The sequence below is a fragment of the Streptopelia decaocto genome (genome assembly GCF_964273445.1).
Source record: "Streptopelia decaocto genome assembly, chromosome: 2".
Classification (NCBI taxonomy): domain Eukaryota; kingdom Metazoa; phylum Chordata; class Aves; order Columbiformes; family Columbidae; genus Streptopelia; species Streptopelia decaocto.
In genome coordinates, this window is record NC_138655.1 from 146,273,990 (window position 1) to 146,296,669 (window position 22,680).

Consider the following 22,680-nt stretch of genomic DNA (forward strand, 5'->3'; position numbering starts at 1 on the left):
TTTTTTTAATATATATTTACACAAAAGTGTACAAAGTAAACAGTAAATTTTTTGAGAACATTAAGTAGAGAGGAAAATAATACGTTTTACTAGGGGAGTAACCCATAGGTGAAAGCTGATCATGCAGGAACAAACACATGGCAGCATTTCAGTATCTCAGCCCTCAAACATTGCACAGTGTATAGGTGAACCTAACAGTAAGTTACTAGTAGTAGTCGTCTGTTACTGCTATTTCTGTATAAAAGTGTGACAGCTACTGATCTCCAGCTGGAGGGAGGTGTGCCAAGAGCTGTAATAGCAGATAAACTGTCTCCCAAGGTAACCTGGAGGTTGCAGAGTTAATATCTTAAGTTATGCACACAAAGTTTAGGCCTTCAGGGAACACCATGTAACAGTGCAAGTAATTTCCAGGTAGTTTTCTAATTCCACAGCTTCCAAGGACCAAAAACTTTTGCCAGCTTACACTAATAGTTGTAGCTGATTACTAATGAGAAGGAACTTTTAATCTCTTCCAGCTACTGCATTATAGCTTTTTCTACTCTTCCCTGTAGTATTTTCAAGTCAAGGAAAGTGGGGCAAAACCAATGGGTTTAAGAGTTGACAAGGAATTGCTTATTTAAGAATAAAGCTAGGATTCACCTTTTTAACAAAACACACAAAAAACCCCACCAAAAACAAACAAACAAAACCACACTACAAATCCCAACACTCAACATGTGAAATTCAACTCCATGTTTTTTATGATCATGATAAACACAAGATACTGATGCAAATGGGGTCTGGGAAGGCTTCAGTGCTAATTGTGCAGAATTTAACAGTTCCAGACAGTGTAGTGGCAACTGTTTGCATTAAATATTGATTTATCAGTTGGCCTATTTATTGTTCTACAGAATGTTTTTTATTGCATTATGACACTGTGGTAGACAAATCATGGTTTTCTTTCAGAAAAAGTTTTATAAGGTTTAAGGTTCTCTTAAGAACAAAACAGTTAACAAGATTATGCCTAATGGTTGGATGTACTACCATGTCTAGCTCTAGATACACTAACAATAGATCACCTAAAAAACCTATATGCAGCTCTGCAGTTCATTGTAATTGGTTAATAAAAAGTTGAGCTACAAACTTGCTTGATCCTTGCAGCTGATTAAGAATTATTTCAAGGGGTTACAGGTTATCTTTAAAATGTCATACCACTGTCACTTTTTTCTGCCTTAAAGAGAATATGTTCTACTGCAAAATGGGAACAGGTTGTGACCATTTGTAAAGCACTGAAAACAAAAGAGCTGTTGGGGTGTCCAGCTTACATTATTTCTTCACACAGTTTTAGAATATTTTCTTCAGCCTGAAACTGAGATTCGTTCTTGTAAGGGTAATTTTCTTAAGCCAGATTACTAGAAATAGAAGCATGAATTTTTCTCCAGCCATTCCTTTCCCAGCTACCCAAGGGCCAGCAGGAAGCCCAGCAGACACTGCTCAGAATTCCATCAATACAGCTCATCTTCCAGGAAGCAGGCAATGAAGGGACAACTCCCTCTCTCTGCAGGAGCAGTCAGGCCATAGACTTGAAAGCCACTTGGCAAAAAATCACTAGCAAAATGCTTGGCCTCTGGCACGTGGCCATTGGCTGCCACCACCATCCAGCACCAGTGATCTTATCTAACAAGTACAAACCTGGAAAACAAAAATCTGCAGTAAGTCAGCTGAGAGATATCTATGCAAGAACAATATTGAAAATAATTACCTACAAATAAAGCCCTGAAATCTAGCAGATGCAAGTTCCATTTTGCATTTAAAAACAGATTTAAATATAGTTCCCCCTAATTAGGTTTTCTAATACTGAATATACACTTGTAACTTAAGTTTAATTCAAAAAAAAAAAATCTAAGGTCTGGTTGTGAGTTTACAGAACAGCAGCCAGTTAATTTGCAATGCATTATAGTCTTTAATATATAGCAGCTTCAGTATGAATACTTTACTTGATAGCTAACACGCCAGTGATTTTTTTGATTTCTACCATCTGACACGAGTAAGAACAAATGTATGCTCACCATTTTCTACTTAAAACAAGTAATTATTAAAATGTACGCTGTTCAATCCATCTTCCTACAGCATAAGTGGTTACAATGCAAGAACTTCTACAGAGCATTTCATAGACTGACCCAAACTATCCCCTCCCAACCCCATTTGTCTAGGAAAGGAAAACAACCAGGGAACTACTGTCAATCTCACATGTCACATCTAGCCAGGTTCACTTTGAACACCAGTGCCACCTTTAACCCTCCTGGGGTCAGTCAGACGAAAGATATTTCAATTTTCCAGCTTGAACAGGAACATCAGTTTTGCAGAGGATACATACTCAGAGCAGACAGCCATTGCACAAACCACCAAGTTACCATGAGATACAAGTAGCATGTTTATGTCCTTTCCCCATTATGTTTAACCAAGAAATAACTTCACACCTCTTAACTGGAGTTACTCATTGCCATTAAAAAAAAAAGCCCCATCATTGCCAAGTGCTATTAGCTCCAAGAAGTACAACGCTCTGGCCTCTCAGTAAGGTGCAGTGAGATAAAGTAGCATGAAGGCACTTGATACCAGTTAAGTTTCATACAGTAGTTTCACTTTAGAATGAAGGATACAATAATAAAAACAGACTGATAAGTTAAAACACATTCTAAATTCGGCAAGGAAACTTCATTAAGACCAAACTAGTGTTATAGGACAACCTCTAAGAGCACAAAACCATACCATGGCGAAAGTTCACTTATCTTGATGCTACAAGCTAAATCCAGACACAGTCAGGTGCTGAGCATTATTCCTAGCTTCAAAGTAAGAGGTATCAGTTTCATCATCCGGCTGAGGTATAAATGGCATAGTTTGATTCTGTAAATTATCCCAGTCCACACCATGAAAGAGGGGGTGATGTTTCAGTTCTGAAACAGAAGTTCATGTAAGTGTTAGAAACTTCCTTTTGTCCAAGACCCACAGACATTTTGTTCTCTTGATACACAACTATCAGTAGATTTGCTCTATTTTGCTTTTTTTGGAAATGCATAAAAGTACAAATTGTAATTGGGTTTGGATTACCCCCAACCTCAGTAGCAATCAAGCTATTGTCATGGCAACTGATTATCTCTCTATAGCTGGAGAGCCTATTTTACACAGTGAGGTGCCCTAGGGACATTCCTCATGATAGGGCACCACAGAAAATTTAAACATCACTTCAAAGTCTTTCTAATTTTGCTGAAGTTCTGTACTGAGTAGACATGTGGAAGTCGCTGCCTCCGTTCTCCACTGCAGGCCATCTGCCTGTTGCTTGCTCAGGGAACGTCCTCTTCCACTTTGTGTGGACCCCTTCAGCTTACCACTGACACAGCAGTCTGGGCATCATTATGGTGACATCACCACCAACCACCAGATTCTTCTTTCCCAGCCTGAAGGTGGGATAACTGACCAAGCCACACCACTTTCTGACTCAAGGAGAGCTCCCCTGCCCTGTCCATTCTGACCAGCTGCCCTCGTGGCACACAGGCTCCCATCCAGCTTTTGCATAACCTGTAAACAACACCCCCTGATCCAAGTGGCTTTGCTGCTTCGATTGAATCCAAGAAAGCAGCTTCACTGCTGTGTGGGATACAAACTCATGCTTTTATCATGTGCACCACAAAAATCAAAGAAGTAGAAAAAATACTAGGAGAGAAAAGGCATTTAGAAGGAGGTAGAAGTCTGAAGAGGGCAAACACTCACAAATTTTACTCTAAGCACTTGCCATAGGGTTTTAGCTGATAGTAAGGCATGAACATTTGTAACACAATATTAGAACTTATATTAGACAAAAGGCAATAAATCAGAGGTTTAGTCTTCTAACCCCTAATAAGCTTCAGCAACCACACATGCAGCATGACACTGCACAGATCCACGATCCCAGACCTGTATGTAGCCCTGCTCATAAGGAAGTTCTCACATACTGCAAGCTGTCTCCAGCTGAGAATGTGAGCAGACTTCCTTGTCTTTAACAAGGAAATATTAGTGTGTCCCAAAGCTGGCAGCCAGCTCCTGCCCATGTCTTTGAAGGGGGAAAAAAACAAATCCAAACTATGGGTACCAGCCAATTGCTGCTTTAAAGCTTCTCTTATCTCTGAGCTCATAGAAGCACAGAATAAAGACATGACAGAAGTGGGATTTCTCAGTAAGCTGGGCTTCATGCTGGAGAAACAGAGGGAAAGCATGTGTGTTGGGGAGGGTGGAGAAGATGGCAGTGATGGGAATTCAATTACAATGAAGAAAACGTAATTGTTGTTCTGAAAGCTATTCAAACTTTACTTCAGTAGCCTATAAATTGGATAAAGAGATCAGACACAACTGAAGGTCCTGACAAATAATGAATTTCCAAGAACTTCAGATTGGAAGAAACCATTATGTCAGCTAGTTTAAATTTCTGCCCATAACAGGAAATTAGATTTCACTATTATCCAGGAAAAGACAAAAACTCAAGTTTAAATAAACCACCTTCAAATTAAGACACTTGATGCTTTTTGGGACACAGTAAAGATCCACAGAATTGCCTTCTGACACCATGATCTTCATTTCTAATCATGCACCTTCTCCAATTTGAATTGGCCCAGTTTCAGCTTCCACACTTTAGTCTCTTTATGAGTAAGCTCTTCCATAATAATTTCCTTCTCTAGTGATTTCTTGTGCAGTTTTCTCATAAGATTTCTTCCTATTTTTCCAAAACATCTCACTCTAAGCATCCTTCACGTATCAGTTTGTTATTTTGGTGGTGGGTTGTGTTTTTGTTTTGTTTTTTGTTGTGTTTTTTTTTTTTAATATAATACATAGTCACTGTTACAACAACAAATGTTCCAGTCCTTCTACAAGGGAAAAGAATTATAGATTTTGTAAAGTACATATCATCTAAATCTGTGTTCCCTATGCATTCAGTAAAGACAGGCTGATTCCCAAGAAAAAGCTCCTTTGAATTAGTTTTTGTAGGGGCTTTTCTCCCAAGCTACAGGCTTTTAATCAAGGTTCCTAAAAGTCAGTTAGGTCAAAACCCCCAAATACCTCGCACTAAGTTAGATAAGAGTGAACTTTGGATGTTTAGTGTTTGACATCTGATGTACCATAACAAAACAGCATTAAAGTAAAACAAAAGTTCAATTAAAACAAACAAAAACCTCAACAAAAACACAAAACCACCCACATCCCTCCAAATTTCCTCATTCAAGAGGGCAAAGTCCCATTAGAAATACAGAAATTAACACAACTTAGGGGTTCTGGCACTATACACAGAAGCTAAATAGACATCTATTAGTCTAAGTTTCAGGAGGAGGACATCACCACTTGGAAATTTTTAATTAGTTGCAAACAACACAAGAGAATTTTAATACTAACCCTTCAGTCCAGCTCTTTTAGTACTGTCAATTGTTAGAAGAATATCTATTGCATTTTGGGCGTTATCAGACAGCTTTTCTTCACCCTCAGGCCAGGGAATATCTACAGACAAAGATGCAGATGAACTGGTAACTCAAACCATAAAACAAGCGTTGGAAATACATAATTTCCCCAAATATCGAAACAGATTACCTCTTTTCAAAATATTTTGGAAGACTTGTGTTGGTGTTTCATCATTAAAAGGTGGAACTCCAGTTAGGAACTCAAATAGACAAACTCCAAGGGCCCACCAGTCTACAGCAGAACCTGATAAGGGAAATCCAGGTCATTACCTTAATAGAAAGGCTTAATATTTGCAAAGATTTGAAGATTGGCCATAGCAGAAACTGAAGAGTGTTTAAATCCTGCAAAACTTATTGGAAATGAGGGAAGAGAAAAATCAGTTGTATTTAATAGTCATGCAGAAGATTAAAAATACATTAAAGCGCTTTGTAAAGCCAGTCTGCTCCTTAATTCATATATTCACAATTAATAATCCACAATACTGGAGTCTACAAATAAAAGTAAGGCCGTTCTTAAAAATCTAATCATCAACCCCCATCACAAATCCAGGAGCTGATTCTCCAAGAGATTTTGTGATAAGAAACAGTTATCTTCAACAACTAACTGCTCTAAAGAGTGGATGAATGCTCCATGTTGTAACCCATATCATTCTCTCAGTTCTTTGAGAAGACTCCAAGAACTTGATTTTCTTTTGTTGAAATTTATGTCAAAACAAAGACAGCTTGCAGAGATCTGCCACCACACAAGAAGCTGGAATTAGTTTACATTACACTAAAGTTGGTTAGGGCAAAACACAGTTGTTAGATCTCTCCTTTGTTATAAAATAATTTTGGTTTTCCACATTCCAGGTTTTCTGGGTTTGTTTAGTTGTGTCTTTTTTTTTTTTTTGCCAAACTCATCTTATTAACCCACTTCAAAACAAGCAGGCAAAGCAATCCCAGACACCACTGCATGCATTCTAAATCTTCTGTAAGCCATGCCCACTCTACTATATAAAGAATACATGCCACACTTGCTGGAAAAATATATTATATTTGAAAGAACAAGTGTGATTTTTCTCTGCTTTTTTAGCATATAAAGGAAAGACACCTCCAAGTTGAAAAAGTAATGTTCCCAGATATTTCAAAAGGACTATTGACTAAGTTTAGAAATACTGAAAACTGAAGCACAGAACTAGTGATCTAATGCACTTATAGCAACATTTAACAGCAGTAACAGTGCTCCACCAAGCTCAGCATCTCAAAGCAGTGAGATCACATCCACTGTTGTCAGAGACACTTGGATGTTCAGATAAAATATTCCCAGCTTCAGACAAAGTCTAATAAGATCACAACTCTGAACAATGTTGTAACACAGCAATTTTTCCAGCCCAAAGTTTAACTGAAGATTAGATTAAGTCCTACCACATCCCTGCTAAATCATGCCTACCAATATTTGAACCAACAGAAGTACCAGGTCTTGAGCATCTGAGCCTTCCTCCCCCATACACAAAGTAAATCAGACTGATCACAAAGTGAAAGGAAGCAGTGAGAAAGTGTCTCTGGTTTTGCTGTTAAACTATATCTCCAAGAACGCTGACTTGACTCCTGAAGTACAGGTTTGCGTGTCTGATTTCTGATAGCTTGGTCACAATGATATTCATGTTTCCTGAATCTTTTTGTGGAGCATCACACATTCTTGTGTGGACTGCATATTGGGCATATCTTCCTATATAGAAACATAGGCCATCCAAGCAATTTTATTTGAAATTGTGATCTAGTTATACTTTGACTGTTCACAGTTATGCTGAACATTACATTTCCGCACAGCATATAGCAAACTCACCAGAGATCAGACTCCCTGCATATGGAAAGATAATGAAGCAAGAACATTACAATTATTGCAAAAAACCCTAACAAATACAAATATCAAATATGATTCTCTGGAGGCATAGGAATGCAGATTTTTTTTTCTTAAGGTAGTAATTCAACAATAAAGAAAGATGGCAATGTTAAATCTAAGTTAGAAACAGAAATAAGATAGTTTTGTAACATGATTATAGTTTAAAATTACAACTACATCTACAAGTAAGATAATGGCATTTAGTGAGGGAAAGTTTTGAGTTCCAAAGCACGAAAACCCTGGCTTCACTGAAGGCAACAGGAGATTTGTCATTTCCTGACAAAACCCAGGCTCTTCGCAAGTTATCACTAACGTCCTGAAAACAATAATTGGATGGACGTCACCCTAGAAGCAAGTTTCACATTAAGTAGAATTGATTACATTTCCAAACTATTATCCAGTTTTGATGCCTGCCAAATAACCAGGATTCTTAATTGGAAGTGCAAAAATTAAACATATAGTTGTGGTTTAGTCACTATAGTCAAATTAAGTCTTTTCATGCAGTTTTAATTAATGTGTATTGGCTGCATACAGCAGAATTTTACTGTTCCACAGATGAGTAGTCTCTGTACCTCAGCGATGATCTCCTATCTCATATACTCAAGACTATTAGCTCTACAAAATAATACTTTTGACATGCAAATAAAATGTAAATTTAAACACAAGAAATTTATCAGAGATGTACTGCATTTATTTTTTGTCAATGGTTCTTGCAAGTCAGCAGGAAAATTTTTCAGACTTTTTGTTATTATCAGTGGAGCTCAGGATCTGAGCCAAGGAAATTTATGCACTTACAAGTTGTGCTATTTTATTTTCCTATAGTATCTTGCAAAAGAGTATTTGATAGCTACTAATGTCCAGAAATCTTAAATATTTCATTAGGTCACTCAGCTCCATAACTGTACTGTTTTTAATGAAACTTTACAAACTAGTCTGGATGCACATAACACTTTAATATCAATAAACATGGAATACAATCTAAGAATAACTGGAAGGTTAATCCTTTCATATAAATTTCACTAATTTAGTAATTTTTCTCCTCCCCCAAGAACTTTTAAGTACACTCAGGATGACCAACTTGTGATTCCTAAGCCACACACAAGTCTAAGGCTGCCTAAGCGCAGCCTCCAAAGGATTAGATTAACAGCAGGCAAGACTAAGCCAGACAATCAAAACCTCCACCCATGTGGAAAAAGGTAAATGGAAGGAGCAGCTAAAACAAACACAGCCGTCCGTGTTTGCAAAAGCTAAGATCTGGCTATTTTTAAAAAAAAGTCACTCTTGTATTATTTGAAGTGTTTAGAGCTCTAGAGACATTTAGAAATGTAAATACATCATCTTTCAAGTATTTACAGGCTCCATGGTTTGTCTGTCTTACCATGAGGCTTTGTCAGAAGCAGCTCAGGTGCCAGGTAGTCTGGGGTCCCGAGGATACGTTCACCTTCTACTGGGGCAGCTCCTCTTCTGACGCTCTTTGGAGTCCTATATGGTGTGCCAGCATCTCCCTGATAAGGCGTCTTAAAAGATACAATGAAGATTTCAGATGTCAAACAAAACCAGGAGAAAAACTCCCATCTCCAGGCTCAGTAATGTGTGTAAGAGTTGATACTTAAGTTCAAGTCAAGAACATGTCACAAAATGTACATTCCCCAAAAAAACATGTAAGATGTGCTTCCATTTCTTCATCTCAACCATCTTGAAGTATAAAAAGTTAATCAATGCCTACTCTTTAAGCAACATTTCCCTAAGTTCTTCCTCCAGTGTCATATCCACAAGTAATGCCTCCAAAAACCTAACAAAACAAGAAAACCCACCAAAACACAAACTCAAACCCCTCAGCCAAACTTTCAAATTCAAATCTGAAGATAAACTTCTAAATAGAATGTCAAAATAGCTTTCAATTTTAGCACTGAGTTCTTAACATTAGGCAATGAAAAGAAAGCATATATGTAAGATACCTGTAAAATAAAAAGGAGAATCCTGAATTATCTCACATAATGTATTTTGATTACATCTGGTATGCAATAAGTGAGCCCTTTATTGTTCAGCCTATATCCTACGGTTTACATAATGCCTGCAGATGAAGCTCTGCTCAAGTTAGACTTAGTGACTTTTTACAGCTACACAAACCTTCTGAAAGTAAGTTGGGACATTTATTTGAAGATAAAATATGCAGGCTTGCAAAGAGACCAATATATTCTCACAGCCAATAGGCTGACTGCCATGAAAGGTTTCTTATTATAGCCTGGAGATACTACCAAATTATCTTACAGAGGCTCTCATTTTTTTTTTACCCTTAATTCCCATATATCTTGTATAATTTTGTTTCCAACTTCATCTTCAGTGCAGCAGAGATCAACTCATTATTACTATGCCATAAAGCCTACAGAATCCACTATTAAAATAAAAAACAAGTAATCAGGTCACAACATCACAATGTGATTTAAAACAAAACAAAACGACAGTCTATGAGAAAGGTATCCTGCTGTTCAAATCTAAGTTATGAAAACATACAATGCCATCAGTCACTTATTTCTCCGATGACGTGCATACTACTCTGACTCCATTTTAGCTGAATGCAAGCTAAGTTTCACAGCCAATCAAAATTTTATGCAAGTGAAGCAGGAAAAAAACCAATTCAGACAAAGACATCAGAAAAAGAAGGCTTTCCCAAAAACAACATTTCGAATGGCCCATTTTTGTACACTAGATCATACACCACACTGGCAGTTCTGTCAGCAGCTTTAAAATCCTACAACTAGGACTTAAGTAACTGGGTGAAGGTCTTATACAACTGTGCCAAAATGAAACAGGAAACATTAACTGAAAAGTTTACTTTTACATCAGGGCTCCAATTTACTTTAGGACAATAAGATTTGTACTTACTATCAGAAAAAAATTAAAAGCTGAAAGCAAAAACGTCATAACCTGCAAGCAGCTATCACTGTTTACATCAACCTTTGTAAGAGGCTTGTAACTGGTACCTGACAGTACACGCTACACCATCACTTTTTCCAGGATTAAAAAAAAAAAAAAACCAGGCCCAACAGCAGTTACTAGCAGCTGGATGGTACTTGCAGACCATCTTGGGAGGGATTCAGCATTAAAAAAAAACCCCAAACACAAACAAAAACAACAAACCACTTCTCATTACATCAGGGAACCTGGAATTACTCACAAGAGGTGCCACACTGCACCAAAAAATAAGACAAGGCAAAATAGTCCAGGCTTTCTTTACCAGTTCAGTGTAAGAGCAAAGAATTTCTCTGAGAAGTGGACAGACAAGGCATGCTGAGCCAGAGGCAAGCCAGGGGACATACAGTTATTGTCAATTATGATTCTGGCCACAGAAGCACAGTGAGTGAAAGCCTGTCAGCAAAAGTCATTTTGCTAGACTACCTCAAACCACTTCAGTTTTCCCTAAATTAACAACTGAAATTATTTCAGATCACTGACATCTAACACATGCACAAAGTTTTCATGTGCCTCCTTACATACCTGATAGACTCTGTATGGTCTTCCTTTCTGTAATGGAGTAATAGCTGTTGGGTAGGAGCCACTACAAGCAGGTGAAAGATCCATTATATCTAAGGAAGCCATGCTACATGGCTCAGATATGTTGGATGCATTAATTGGACTATTATAACTTCGAAAAACAACAGCATTCTTTTTAAAGAGATTCAGTGCTTCCATCATCTTTTCTGAAGGAGAAGATACTGTGTCAAGGTGAGTTTCTTTCATGTGTTGATGGTCATTATCCTTTTCATGATGTAATGCCTTGCAGTCTGGAACAGTATGCGCTTCCTCTCCATTTTTTGAGGCATCTCGGGACTCCGGTGTTGTTATTGGCATGTCTTCTGGTTTGGGTTCCTCAAAGGAGAGGTCTTTAACACTTTTGTCCAAATCTGAAAGCTGCTTTTCTAACTGACTTTCTGTAACAGACACTTCGGGAAATGACAAGTCAGAATCTGCACTGAGGATTCCTAAAGGTCTTTCATCATCAGTGCCTAAAAAACTTGAGTTTGTATATTCCTTTTTATCATCCTTTTCATAGTGTGCATCGAGATCACACATAAGATTTTTGGCTATAATTGGACTAAGTGATTTTTCTACTGTTTGCTGGTTACCAATAAAACTCTTGTCATCTTCCTTGCTTTTGCAGGTGTCATGCAGGCATCCATCATCACAAAGCATTAAGGATTGAATGTCAGTTGTCAAACCTGTCCTTTTGTTTGCGGGAAATTCTAAAATCTGACAGCCACGTTTATATTCTGCATTGCTTTTTTTAACATAGTTAAGTTCCTGACAAGGACTAGTGTCAACTAATTCGAAGCTTCTTTTTACACCTGGCTTTTCAAAAATGTCTTCCTCTTTGAAAGGCTTGACAGGCTCACTCTGCCTCAAAGGTGACTGTTGTTGATTGGAAGTTTCTGCTGTTTCATTAGCTGTATCTCTTTTCTTTATGAAAAGTTTTTCTTCCCAAACCTTATTTTCAGAAAGACATTTTCTCACTATGCCTTTCACATCCAGTGTGGTCACAGGAGTATCTCTTATATCAGAACGTTCACTTCCCACCTTTTGCCTACTGCCAGAATCATTGCTGCTGATGGGAGAAATGGCAGACTCCAGTTCTTTTTTCTTTAAACCTTTAATACCTTTGCTGTTCAGGAATTCTACATTTGATAGGAGAGTTGACCCACTGTTACTTGTTTTGCCTGTTGTAGAACAAGGTTCATCTTCACTTTGCTGCAAATGAGCACATTAAGTTTTGAGTATTGAAAAAAAACATTACAGCATTACAGAAGTCTGTCCTTTAAAATGCCCCTTTTCCACTCCCATAAATAACTGCAAATTGGCAAGCATTACTTATTCCTTTATAACCACTAGTAGTGACAAACATGACATTAAAAAGAATATATTAGAGATAATTTGATAATTTGACTTTAAGAACATAAAGTAAGCTTGCTAGAATAGAAAATGCGTTATTTTAAAATGCCTAAGAACTATAGCAACTGAAGTTGTATTTGTGATTTTATGTTAAGAAGTTAAGGGACGTAAGATCTCAGTTTACTAGAAACCCCAAACCAAAGAACCCCATCATACTACCCTGTGGCATATTATACTTGAGAGATGACAAAAGGAAAATCTGATATTACTGCTCTGTATGTAATACTATACTAAAAATGAGGCCTTGGGAAATGGACCAATAAAACAAATAATTACAAATTGTTTTAAACATAAGGATTTTTGTGTGATCTAAATAGGAACTGTGGCAAGGGACTAAATAGCACAGCAGTATTTTCTTTTAGGTCTGTATCTGTACAGAATTTCATTAACATTTTAAAATAGGGGAAAGTATTTTGTTTCAGCTAAAATTACATTACTGGTGTTAAAATAAAACCTTTCAGTAATATAAGACTTCAAATTTCTACTAGCTATTAAAAACTGAAAAAGTTTAACTGTATTTTGTTTACTATTTTTCCACAAGTTCTGTCTTTTAAATAAATTGTTTTGTCTGCAACCTGAGTTAATAAAACTCCAGGGTCAGCTTCCAAAGAGCCAGTGCTCCCAGCAGTGCCCACCTCATGGAGAACAGGGCCAAATCAGTGCTGTCTAGTAGAAGCCTCCTCTAATACTCCTCCTTTACTGCAAGCTAAATGGCATTCACTTTTCCTGTTATGCTGCACAGGACTACTATTTGTTTGAAGAAAAAAATAATACTAGTTGGATCTAAAACTTCTACTCAGCAAGGATTACAACCCCTGCTCCTTCTCCTGTGCGAAGGCTTTGCTACACTTGAAATAACTGGGGGAACCAAGTAGAGGAGATCTGCAACAGTGCATATGTAAGAACAAGCCGATTGAAACTTATATTGGGAAGATGAAACAGTCCTGACCTCTACATCTTTCTCCCACCTGGGGCTGCTGCAGCACTCTGATTCCACACTGGACAGCATGTATGTGTGTGACTGACTACTGGCACTGGAGGTACCAAACCTTTTCCTTGACTGAAGTAGAGTAGGAGTTAAACTTCTCACCGGCATCACAGGAGTTAATTGAGAAGTATCAAGATCTTGAGAGGGGGGAAAAAAAAAAAAAGATTCAAACGCTGATAAAAATAGGCAACATATCAACAAGAATCACACTATGTCAGGCTTTTACACTGAAGGAATTTATAGAAAGCTATGCACGACATCAATTTTTCATTTTTCCTATATAGTCATTTCTGAAGTAGGGACTTGCTAAAAATTTAAAAGCTATATGAATATCAGCACCACGATAGCCTTGCTTTCTCATTTCAAGTTAGAAATGAGAAAGTAGCAAGACAAGACAGTTTAAATGAAAGCACACATTGCTATCTTGAATCAATGAAAGTATACCAAGAACTCGTACTATTTCTGCAAAATCATAAAGGGTCATTTTGAATTCTCATCCTCCTAGAAGCTATGCTAAGGCACATGGAGGACAGAAAGGTGATTTGGGAGAGCCAGCATGGCTTCACTAAAGGTAAGTCCTGCCTGACCAACCTAGTGGCCTTCTATGATGGAATGACTACATCAGTGGACAAGGGAAGAGCTACAGATGTCATTTATCTGGATTTCTGTAAGGCCTTTGACACAGTCCCCCACAACATCCTTCCCCCTAAATTGGAGAGAGATGGATTTGATGGGTGGACTGTTTGGTGGATGAGGAATTAGCTGGATTGTCATATCAAGAAGGTAACAGTCAATGATTCAATGCCTGAATTGAGATGGGTAATGAGTAGTGTCCATCAAGGTTCCACATTGGAACCAGTACTGTTTAGCACTTCAGTATCAATACAGGCTGAGGATGAAGGAATTGAGAGCAGCCTTGCAGAGAAGGACTTGAGGGTACTGGTGGGTGAAAAGCTGGATATGAGCTGGCAATGTGCACTTGCAGCCCAGAAAGACAACTATATCCTGGGCTGCATCAAAAGGAACGTGGCCAGCGGGTTGAGGGAGGTTACTTTCCCCCACTGTCATGAGACCACACCTGCAGTACTGCATCCAGCTCTGGAGCCCTCAGCACAGGAAAGACATGGACTTGTTGGAGAGGGGCCAGAGGAGGCCACAAAAAATGAAACCGATTGAACATCTCTCTTATCAGGACAGGCTGAGAGAGCTGGGGTTGTTCAGCCTGGAAAAGAGAAGGCTCTGGGAAGACCTTATTGTTACCTTTCAGTACTTAAAGGGGGCTTGTAAGAAAGGAGGACAAAGGGTAATGGAAGATACGCAATGTTTTTTTTGTTGTTTGTTTTTACAGTGAGGGTGGTGAAACACTGGCGCAGGTTGCCCAGAGAGGTGGGAGATGCCCCATCTCTGGAAACATTCAAGCTCAGGCTGAATGGGGCTCTGAGCAACCTGATCTAGTTGAAGATGCCCCTGCTCATTGCAGGGCAGTTGGACTGAATGACTTTGGAAGGTCCCTTCCAACCCAAACTAGCATATGATTCTAAGAATTCAGTGATTGTGCATTTGAAGAATAAATTAAAAAAAATTCAAAAGATGACATAAGTAGTGCAGGTGAAAAAAAATGTCCAGCCTTAAGTACCAGAGGAATGATAAACAGCAAGGCACTAATGGAAGTATACCTTTTATCAAGTGGGTCAAAGCTGCTCACATGAAATTAAAAGACTACAACCTTACAGTCAGAGTATTACTCAGTACAAGGCTTGGTATACTCACATGATTTGAACAATTTAGTTGAAAGAGGAGTATTTTCCTTTTGGACCATAGGTAACGGAGAAACCAGTCCCTGCAGACTGTCAGATGATTGACTTGAATTGTGCTCTGGCATTTTCATTCCAACAGGCGTATACTATCAAGCAGGAAGAAGTATAGTTAAAAGTTAATGAAGCCTGAACAAAATGTCCAGGATTGAACGTGTAACTTCACACATTCTTTATTATGTTTGCACTGAAGCTTAGCTGTGCATGTTCACCAAATTTTTTGGAGAACCACTGATAGCCAGCAATTTGAAATACAGTCCCAGATAATCACTTCACAACTTCAAGGTACTGGAAATATATAAGTCATGCTACCAGCTGCCAGAAGAGATGCAAGAATAGCCATATCACTCCTATTATTACATTTAAGATAGTAAGTAAACCAAAACAATTAAGTACTTCAAAGACAATGAAAATTACTTACAAAACCCAGAGAACTGATGAGAGACAACAATTGTCCTGGAGTACGTGAGTAGTCTTGCTTTGGCTTTGCCATTGATGGTGTAGTAAGGATATCTATCATATTTATCTCTACAAACAGACAAAATGTGAAGCAGGTCAGGTTTCCTTTTGCTATTAAATAAGCAAAACTACAGGCATTTAAGTTTTATCAAGAGGGAAAAAATGTAGTCACATACTGAACAAATATACAAAAGGCAGCACCAAACCCAACTGTAGACATAACCATACATTCTTATTTGACACAAGCTGTTTCTTCCTGTATATCCATCATAAAATTAGAGTTTATAAATACAGAATCTGTAAGGGTCCAATTTATCTTCCAACATATCAGCCTTGTTTTTACAGCAGTAACTCCAGCCTGCGGGCTAAGATGGTAAATTTGATTCAAAGCCTGCCTTCTCTCCCAAAGACATCTGACAAAAGCTACAGAAAAATGTTTCTTATGTGAAAATTTAACCTTAGGTGCCATCTTTTGCTCACTAGAGGTAAGCAGGCTTGTAATTTACATTTTGTGTTCAACTAGACATAATTTGTGCTATTAGAACTTATAAATTAAAGCAGTATATTATAAAAAATACAGTACACTTAGGATTTTCCTCTATGCTGTTAAAACCATGCATCAGAAACTCCACAGACAACTCCAAATTTCTACATTCCTTTAATATATGAAAAAGGATGTACTGTCCAGCAGCAGTCTCAAAAAACTGTTGCTGTAGAGCATTAATTTGACTAATGCAGCTTAGGGGTTAGAGGTACAAACTAGCTCAGGAACTGGCTGTTCACCTTAAGGCCTGTTCTCTGTGCCACACAGTCATTTGACTGTTGAGCTATATTTTCTGCTACTTGAAAACAGTACATTCATATGCTGAAGCACTGATTTATAACCTTCTGTTAGGCACTTGCCACCTTCCCTGTCCCTCACATTAACATCTGGAAGGTCCCAGTTCAGGTTGGAAGTTGATGTATACAAGGACAGAGAAACAGGAACTGAAGGACAGAAGTAGCCAGAGGCACACCAAGAAAAGAGCCAAAATTATTCATTTACCCTTTGAATTCTTCGTGGACTTCATAGAAAACCTTGAAATCCCTGTCCTTCATATTTAATATAGATCGTATTTCAAATATCCTTGTCCCAAAGAATAAATGTTTTAGCTTCTGAAGTGCAGTGCATAGAGCAGACCTTTCGCTAGCATGTGCCTTAACAGTACTTGCCTACTAGAAATCAGATATTAGTGCAATCTTTCAGATTATTCAATTGAAAGCTGTCCTCTACAGGGATGTAAAGCATTCAAGAATATGGGAAGGTGACACAAAAATACACTTTAATATAACCAAAAGGATACAGACAAGCCTTACCTCTGTTCAGAGTAACTCTGGAAAGCCCAAAGTCTGTCAGCTTTATATGACCCTGATTAGAAATCAGCATATTGTCTGGCTTCAGATCCCTGAAGACATGAAGATAGATGAAGTCAGCAAAAAAATAACTGTGCAATATTAAGAAAGTTACCAGACCAGAAGAAAAAAAAAAATCAATACAAAACATTGATTATAGCTGTTCCTCAGTAACATCTCTTAGCCAGCAGAAGATTCCAACTGGAGGAATACACAAAACAATTAAACATATCTAGCACTAAATATTGTACAAATGTCTCAGGCCTTGTAATACCATCATGCATGTCTCAAGAGCTGTACATTGCATGTTTCACAGGTTTAACAACTGTTCTCTATGAGTACTACCATCACAACATTTACCAGTGTGTAGCTCCTACACATGACAGTACACATGGCAATGAAACCTCTAGAAGTTTTTATGTGTTTTCTGTAACACTGCTGAACACAGCAAAGAACTCTCACTACAGGGGGAGAATTAGAGAAGTCAATGTCCCCTTGTCATACAGTTACATGCTTGCAGTATCCAGAGGGTTCCTGAACTAACCGTCATTTAAGTCACAGCGAGAGGGGACCTAGAAAGCAGCAGCACTGTACTGGGGGAGAGCATGCAGGCAAGTGAAGGCACTGTATATTTGGCTGCTTAACATATGGACATTTTATCTTAGGTGTTGCTTTCATGACATTGCTGCAGTGTAACACATGCAAAAAGAGCTTCTAGACAGTCTAGCAAATGAGAGAAACTTACTATGAAATCATGATTAGTTACGTGGTTGAGTAAAAAAATTAAAAACCTAAACTACCAAATACTTATTTGTAAGAAAAACAAGTAGGTTTTTACCTGTGGATTATCCCATGCCTGTGAAGATAGTCAAGAGCCAATGCTGCTTCAGAAATATACTTAACAGCCATTTCTTCATCAAAATATCCATAAATATGGAGAAGAGATTTGACATCTCCACCAATAAGGTACTCCATCACCTGCCATTCAAGTGTTTTAAATTTAACATTTAAAAATACATTTCAAATTTACAAGAAAAAGATAAAACAGCTTTCACCCCTAGGAAAATATAATTTCTAAGAGCAGAAGCTGATAGAAACTTCCTTGTTCAAACTTCATTTCCCACATAATACTTTTCACTTGGATAAAGTAATTAAAGCTCCAGAAGACAGACATGAAACATTTTCTTTTAATAGACCATGTACTTATTTTATATTGTTTGCCTAGCCTGCTTTCTGTAGTCAGCTTTCAAATAGCTGCTGTAATTAGTTTTTTATTAGCTTCTGAAAGACTTCTGTCAAACTCAAGGCCTGAAGCCAAAGACCACTGAAATTTTGATTTGTACAGAACAGGTGTATTAATGGTTTTATTTCACAAGCATTTATACATAATATTAAATTCAGACCTGAGTTTTGGCCAAGAAATCTCACCAGTACTTAGATTCCAATAAACAATACTATTCCATATATACAAATCCAGCATCTCCTTCATAAAACCTTCACCCTGAACTCCTCTGCCCCCCCTGCAGCACTTAGCAGAGATTCCACTAACACAAGCCTTTGTTTACCCTCAAAATGCATTGCAGGAGTGCATAGCAACCTCACCCCAGAATTTAATCAAGATGTTCACTGTGTGTGCTTACAGCAAACAAGACAAACTACGCTAGACCCTTTGTTAACAGTCTTAATCCATTGTACCTTTATGTGGAAGCAGAATATAAAACCATATTCAAGTCTTCCCATACTTCACAGTGCTCCATGTAGACTACCACTTAATTTTGCCACTCAGTTCCTCTTGCCACCTAGCCTGACTACCATAATGAATTTTGACCACATGCAACAAGTAAAAGAGACTTTATTTAAGTGAGCCACAGGGTATGCTTTCAGTCACTTGGATGTTCCTTGAACAGAAGGGTTTCTTGTTTTGTTTTCCCTAAATTTTCCATTAATACATACTCCTGAAACAGGGTCTGTTAGAAAAAAGACTCTCTGAAAAAAAAAAAAAAACAAAAAACAAAAAACAAACAAACAAAAAAAAAACCACAGAAAGATCTCAAAGGTACCAGAGGAAAATAAGTATTTCACTTCAACCATTCTGAGAAAGAATAAAAGTGACTAAATAATACCCACTCACCACCATAAAAAATGCTTTCAGACATCAGTATAGTGCTGCATTGCATTTTCAACACTATCATAAAATGCCATAGCCATTTATTTACTCACTAAATATATATTATTAGCCGACTGAAGTGAGTAGTATAAGTGCACAATGAAAGGACTTTTGCTGAGAGCCAATGCATCCCTCTCTGCCTGGACCTGGTGAACCATGTTTTTGTTGATCATGTCTGCTTTTTTCATCACCTGAAAAACAAACCAAAATCAAGTAGACAACATTATTTTCTTTGCTCAACCAACAGTTCTTTATTCAATTCATTTATCTCTATACTTCAAACTTGCATACATATAAAACAGAGTTATAACTTCACATACAGACAAAATTTTAAACCACAGGTTATTAGTGAACTTTTGTGATTGCTTTCCTTCTAATTCAGTCCTGAATGGAAATCACACTACCAATATTTACTGCAATTGCATACACTAGAAAATGTTTAGACTGCAGGTGAAGTGAAGCTGCCCCGAGTTAATCCTCGTATCCACAGAACACAACTCGGAACCAGAAAAAAGTGTTCAGTGCTTAGATATTTACTTGCTGACCAAGTCTTCTCGTCCCTTCAGAGGCTGAGATACATGGCCTGAGGTCTGAAAATAGAGTGCAGCAGTAAGCCATTCCATCCTGGTATAGTCAAGCACAAGACTGCAACTATTACAGCCTTTAATTCTTAACTTTGCAGAGAAAGCAATTGAATTTACACTTAAGTCACCCAACAAATATTTGTTTCCTTGGGAAGAAACCACAAAGGCATGCAACTCACAATAAAGAATAACAAGCTTAACCACGAATTTTAATTCCTGTATTGAATTACTCCACTATATTTTGACACCCACTCATTACTAATCTTGAATACAAGATGAGTAATAGCACAGCTGATAGATATTTAGGCAAGCATTGCATAGGCATTGCAAGTTTGCCCACCTTTGACATCTTCAGTCCAGATATGTTGTGATACTAAAGCAAGTTTAATTTCCCATTCTTTATGCAACACAACCGTAAAAAGTTGAGTCTACAGCTACCACTACCATTCAATAATAGCATGTGATAACATATAAAAATAGCAAGGCATAAGAAGTGCAATTTGATACCTTCCATGTAAGTGTTGGCCTTAACTGTAAAAATATTTAGCACATGTTAAATGCAGTAGCTTGAACAACCCGTAAGTCTCACTGCAATATGGATCAGGCTTTACACAACAGCTTTTAGGTTACAAACATTCAATAAACTTGCACAGGATATAAAATAATGCAATTGGAACACTCTATATGCAGCACTTAAACTTGTAAAAAACTAGTTTCCACAGCTACTATCACTATTACTAAAGCTGACGCAAAAAAAAAAAAACACAACTCCAAGACATGCACAGAATGCATAGAACTACACTTCTAATAAGCATTGACCTTAACTGTGCAAATATTTAGCAAGTGTTACATGTTGTCGCAGCAAACAACCCATAAATTTCACCGCAATAGTGATAAAGGATTTACACAGGATCTTTGACCTCAAAACACTTATGATAAAATCATGTAAATAGATATACATACTTCTGAAGAGCAATGTCTATTTTACATGACTGTTTTTACATTTCTTTTTCTTTGTGAACTACGCAGCTGGTTATGATGCTTTTAACTACAAAGTCAAGCTTGCACAAGCCATCAGCAAGGTTTTTACTACTGACAACCTAGTTTTTACTCCTTTGACTATCTATATAGAAAACACAAGGTTTTTTGTTTGTTTGTGTTTTTTCCTAATGTGTACTCTGCAAAAGTGCTGTACATAATTTGCTCTCTTTATACATCTCAGACACACAGTTTTCATTCATGAACAAACGTGAGAACACCCTCTCAGTGGCACCACAACGGAACATATTCAATTATAACAACTCTTCGCAGGCAAGAAACAAAGAGCGCAGCAACGCTTTGGAAAGCTTTTAGTGTAGTTTCCTCGACACTTCAGGTACTTCTAAAAGCAACTGTCATTATCAGGTGCCTCCTAACCAAAGCCTCGAGGCGAAGAGGAACGTGAGCAGAAAGATGGCACGGCGGTGCAGACGACACGTCCCCAGGCACCTGCCAGAGGAGCGGCAGCTCCCGAAAGCCCAAGTGCGGGCGGGGGCTCGCGGCGGGTCAACCCCCAGGCCTGCGGGCCGGGCCGCCGCGGGGCCTCCCTTTCCCCTTGGGACAGCCCCGCCTCCCACGAGTTCAGCGACACCGGGCAGCAAGGGGGCGCCGAGGGCCGCCGTGCTACCCCTGACCCCAAACAGCTCCTCACCTTCACGGCGTACAGCCTGCCCGCCTTACGGCCCAGATACACCTTCCCGAAGGCGCCGCGGCTGATGGGCTTCACAATGGTGAACTCCTCGATGGACGGGGGCCGGGGAACCTCGATGCGCTTGGGGCCGGCAGTTGCGGGGACAGCATCGCCCCGCTCCTGCTTCTCCGGCCGCGGCTCGGCCGCCGGCTCCACCGCCCCCATGGCGCACCCAGCCCCGCCGCCCCGCGCCGATTCAAAGCGGCGCCCGCCCCGCCCCTCGGCGTCACCGGCCAACGGCCGCGCGCGGGGGAGGAGCGCGGCGCTCTCGCGAGATCCTGCGCGCGGCGACCGTTGGGCCCTGTCATGGCGGCCGCAGGCGGCGCCTTGCAGTCTTGGTCCGTCTCCGCGCTGTCCCGCGGGCCCGGTAGCGGCCAGCCCGCCCTCCTGCGCTCCCGGGCGGCGCTGAGGCGCTTCACCCGGAGCGCACCCGCCGCTATTGGCGACGCCATCGCTGGACGCTGCGTGGTGGCGGCTGCCGTCGTGCCCGCCCTGATGTCTCAGCCATATGGTATCTGGTGAGCGGTGTGTTCAGTTTTGCTCACAACCAGCTAGAGTTAAATTATTTTTGCTGACACACAGAAGCTGAATAAAGTGGTTGCAGTGTTATCGGCAAGACCTGGGAGTGTTGCTGTAGTGCAAGTATTTCTGGTAGGCTCTTGTCACTATGGCTAAACCATGTTGCTTCATTACAGCCTTCCCAGCCTCATCAGGACTCCTTAAAAATTTTCTCGTTTTTATTGTATACAGCAATTAAAAAAATGCACAGGATAGAGTTCAGAGAAGGATAATGAAGCTGGTGAGGACAAGTCTTACGAGGAGCGGCTGAGGGAGCTGGTTCTGTTTAGCCTTGAAGAAAAGAAGGCTGAGGGGAGGCCTCATCGCTGTCTACAGCTACCTCAAAGGAGGTTGTAGCCTGGAGAGTGTTGGTCTCTTCTCCCAAGTAGCAAGTGATAGGATGAGAGGAAATGGCCTCCAGTTGCACCAGGGGAGGTTTAGATTGGATATTACAAAAAAGTTCTTCATGGAAGGGGTTGTCAGGCACTGGAACAAGCTGCGCAGGGCAGTGGAGGAGTCACCATCCCTAAAGGTGTTTAGACAAGGTTCTTAGTGACATGGTTTAGTGCCAGAGTTAGGTTATGGTTGGACTCAATGATTCTGAGGGTTTCTTCCAACTGAAATGATTTTATGACTCATTATGTGGTGATTTTTAGAATATTCATTATGTCAAATAGTCAAAGCTGTTGATCTGACTAATA

At 39.2% G+C, this 22,680-nt stretch overlaps 1 protein-coding gene across 2 annotated transcripts; it reads right to left on the reverse strand.

Moving 5' to 3' along the window:
- Positions 1 to 138: 138 nt before the first annotated feature.
- On the reverse strand, positions 139 to 21,616 carry MASTL (microtubule associated serine/threonine kinase like). 2 transcript variants are annotated; one of them, XM_082045456.1, is made up of 13 exons: positions 21,383 to 21,616; positions 19,162 to 19,299; positions 17,780 to 17,919; positions 16,906 to 16,994; positions 15,512 to 15,618; positions 15,047 to 15,179; positions 13,238 to 13,413; positions 10,840 to 12,087; positions 8,720 to 8,858; positions 5,590 to 5,703; positions 5,398 to 5,499; positions 2,749 to 2,933; positions 139 to 1,671 (listed from the first exon to the last, which is right to left on the reverse strand). In XM_082045456.1, exons 1-12 carry the CDS (start codon positions 21,584 to 21,586, stop codon positions 2,776 to 2,778), a joined length of 2,748 nt encoding a protein of 915 aa, XP_081901582.1. In that variant the 5' UTR covers positions 21,587 to 21,616; the 3' UTR covers positions 139 to 1,671; positions 2,749 to 2,775. The 2 variants fall into 2 exon arrangements, with proteins under 2 accessions (XP_081901582.1, XP_081901581.1); XM_082045455.1 differs by having other exon boundaries at positions 139 to 2,933.
- Between the last annotated feature and the right edge of the window lie 1,064 nt (positions 21,617 to 22,680).

Bases quoted from the DNA above. Each gene is read 5' to 3' on its own strand.
- MASTL (XM_082045456.1), bottom strand. From the start codon at position 21,586: ATGGGGGCGGTGGAGCCGGCGGCCGAGCCGCGGCCGGAGAAGCAGGAG. The intron at 17,920-19,161 runs GTGAGTAAATAA...CTTGAATGGCAG, and splicing joins CGGCTAATAATATATATTTA to GTGATGGAGTACCTTATTGG. The intron at 15,619-16,905 runs GTAAGGCTTGTC...GTCTGTTTGTAG, and splicing joins CAGAGTTACTCTGAACAGAG to AGATAAATATGATAGATATC.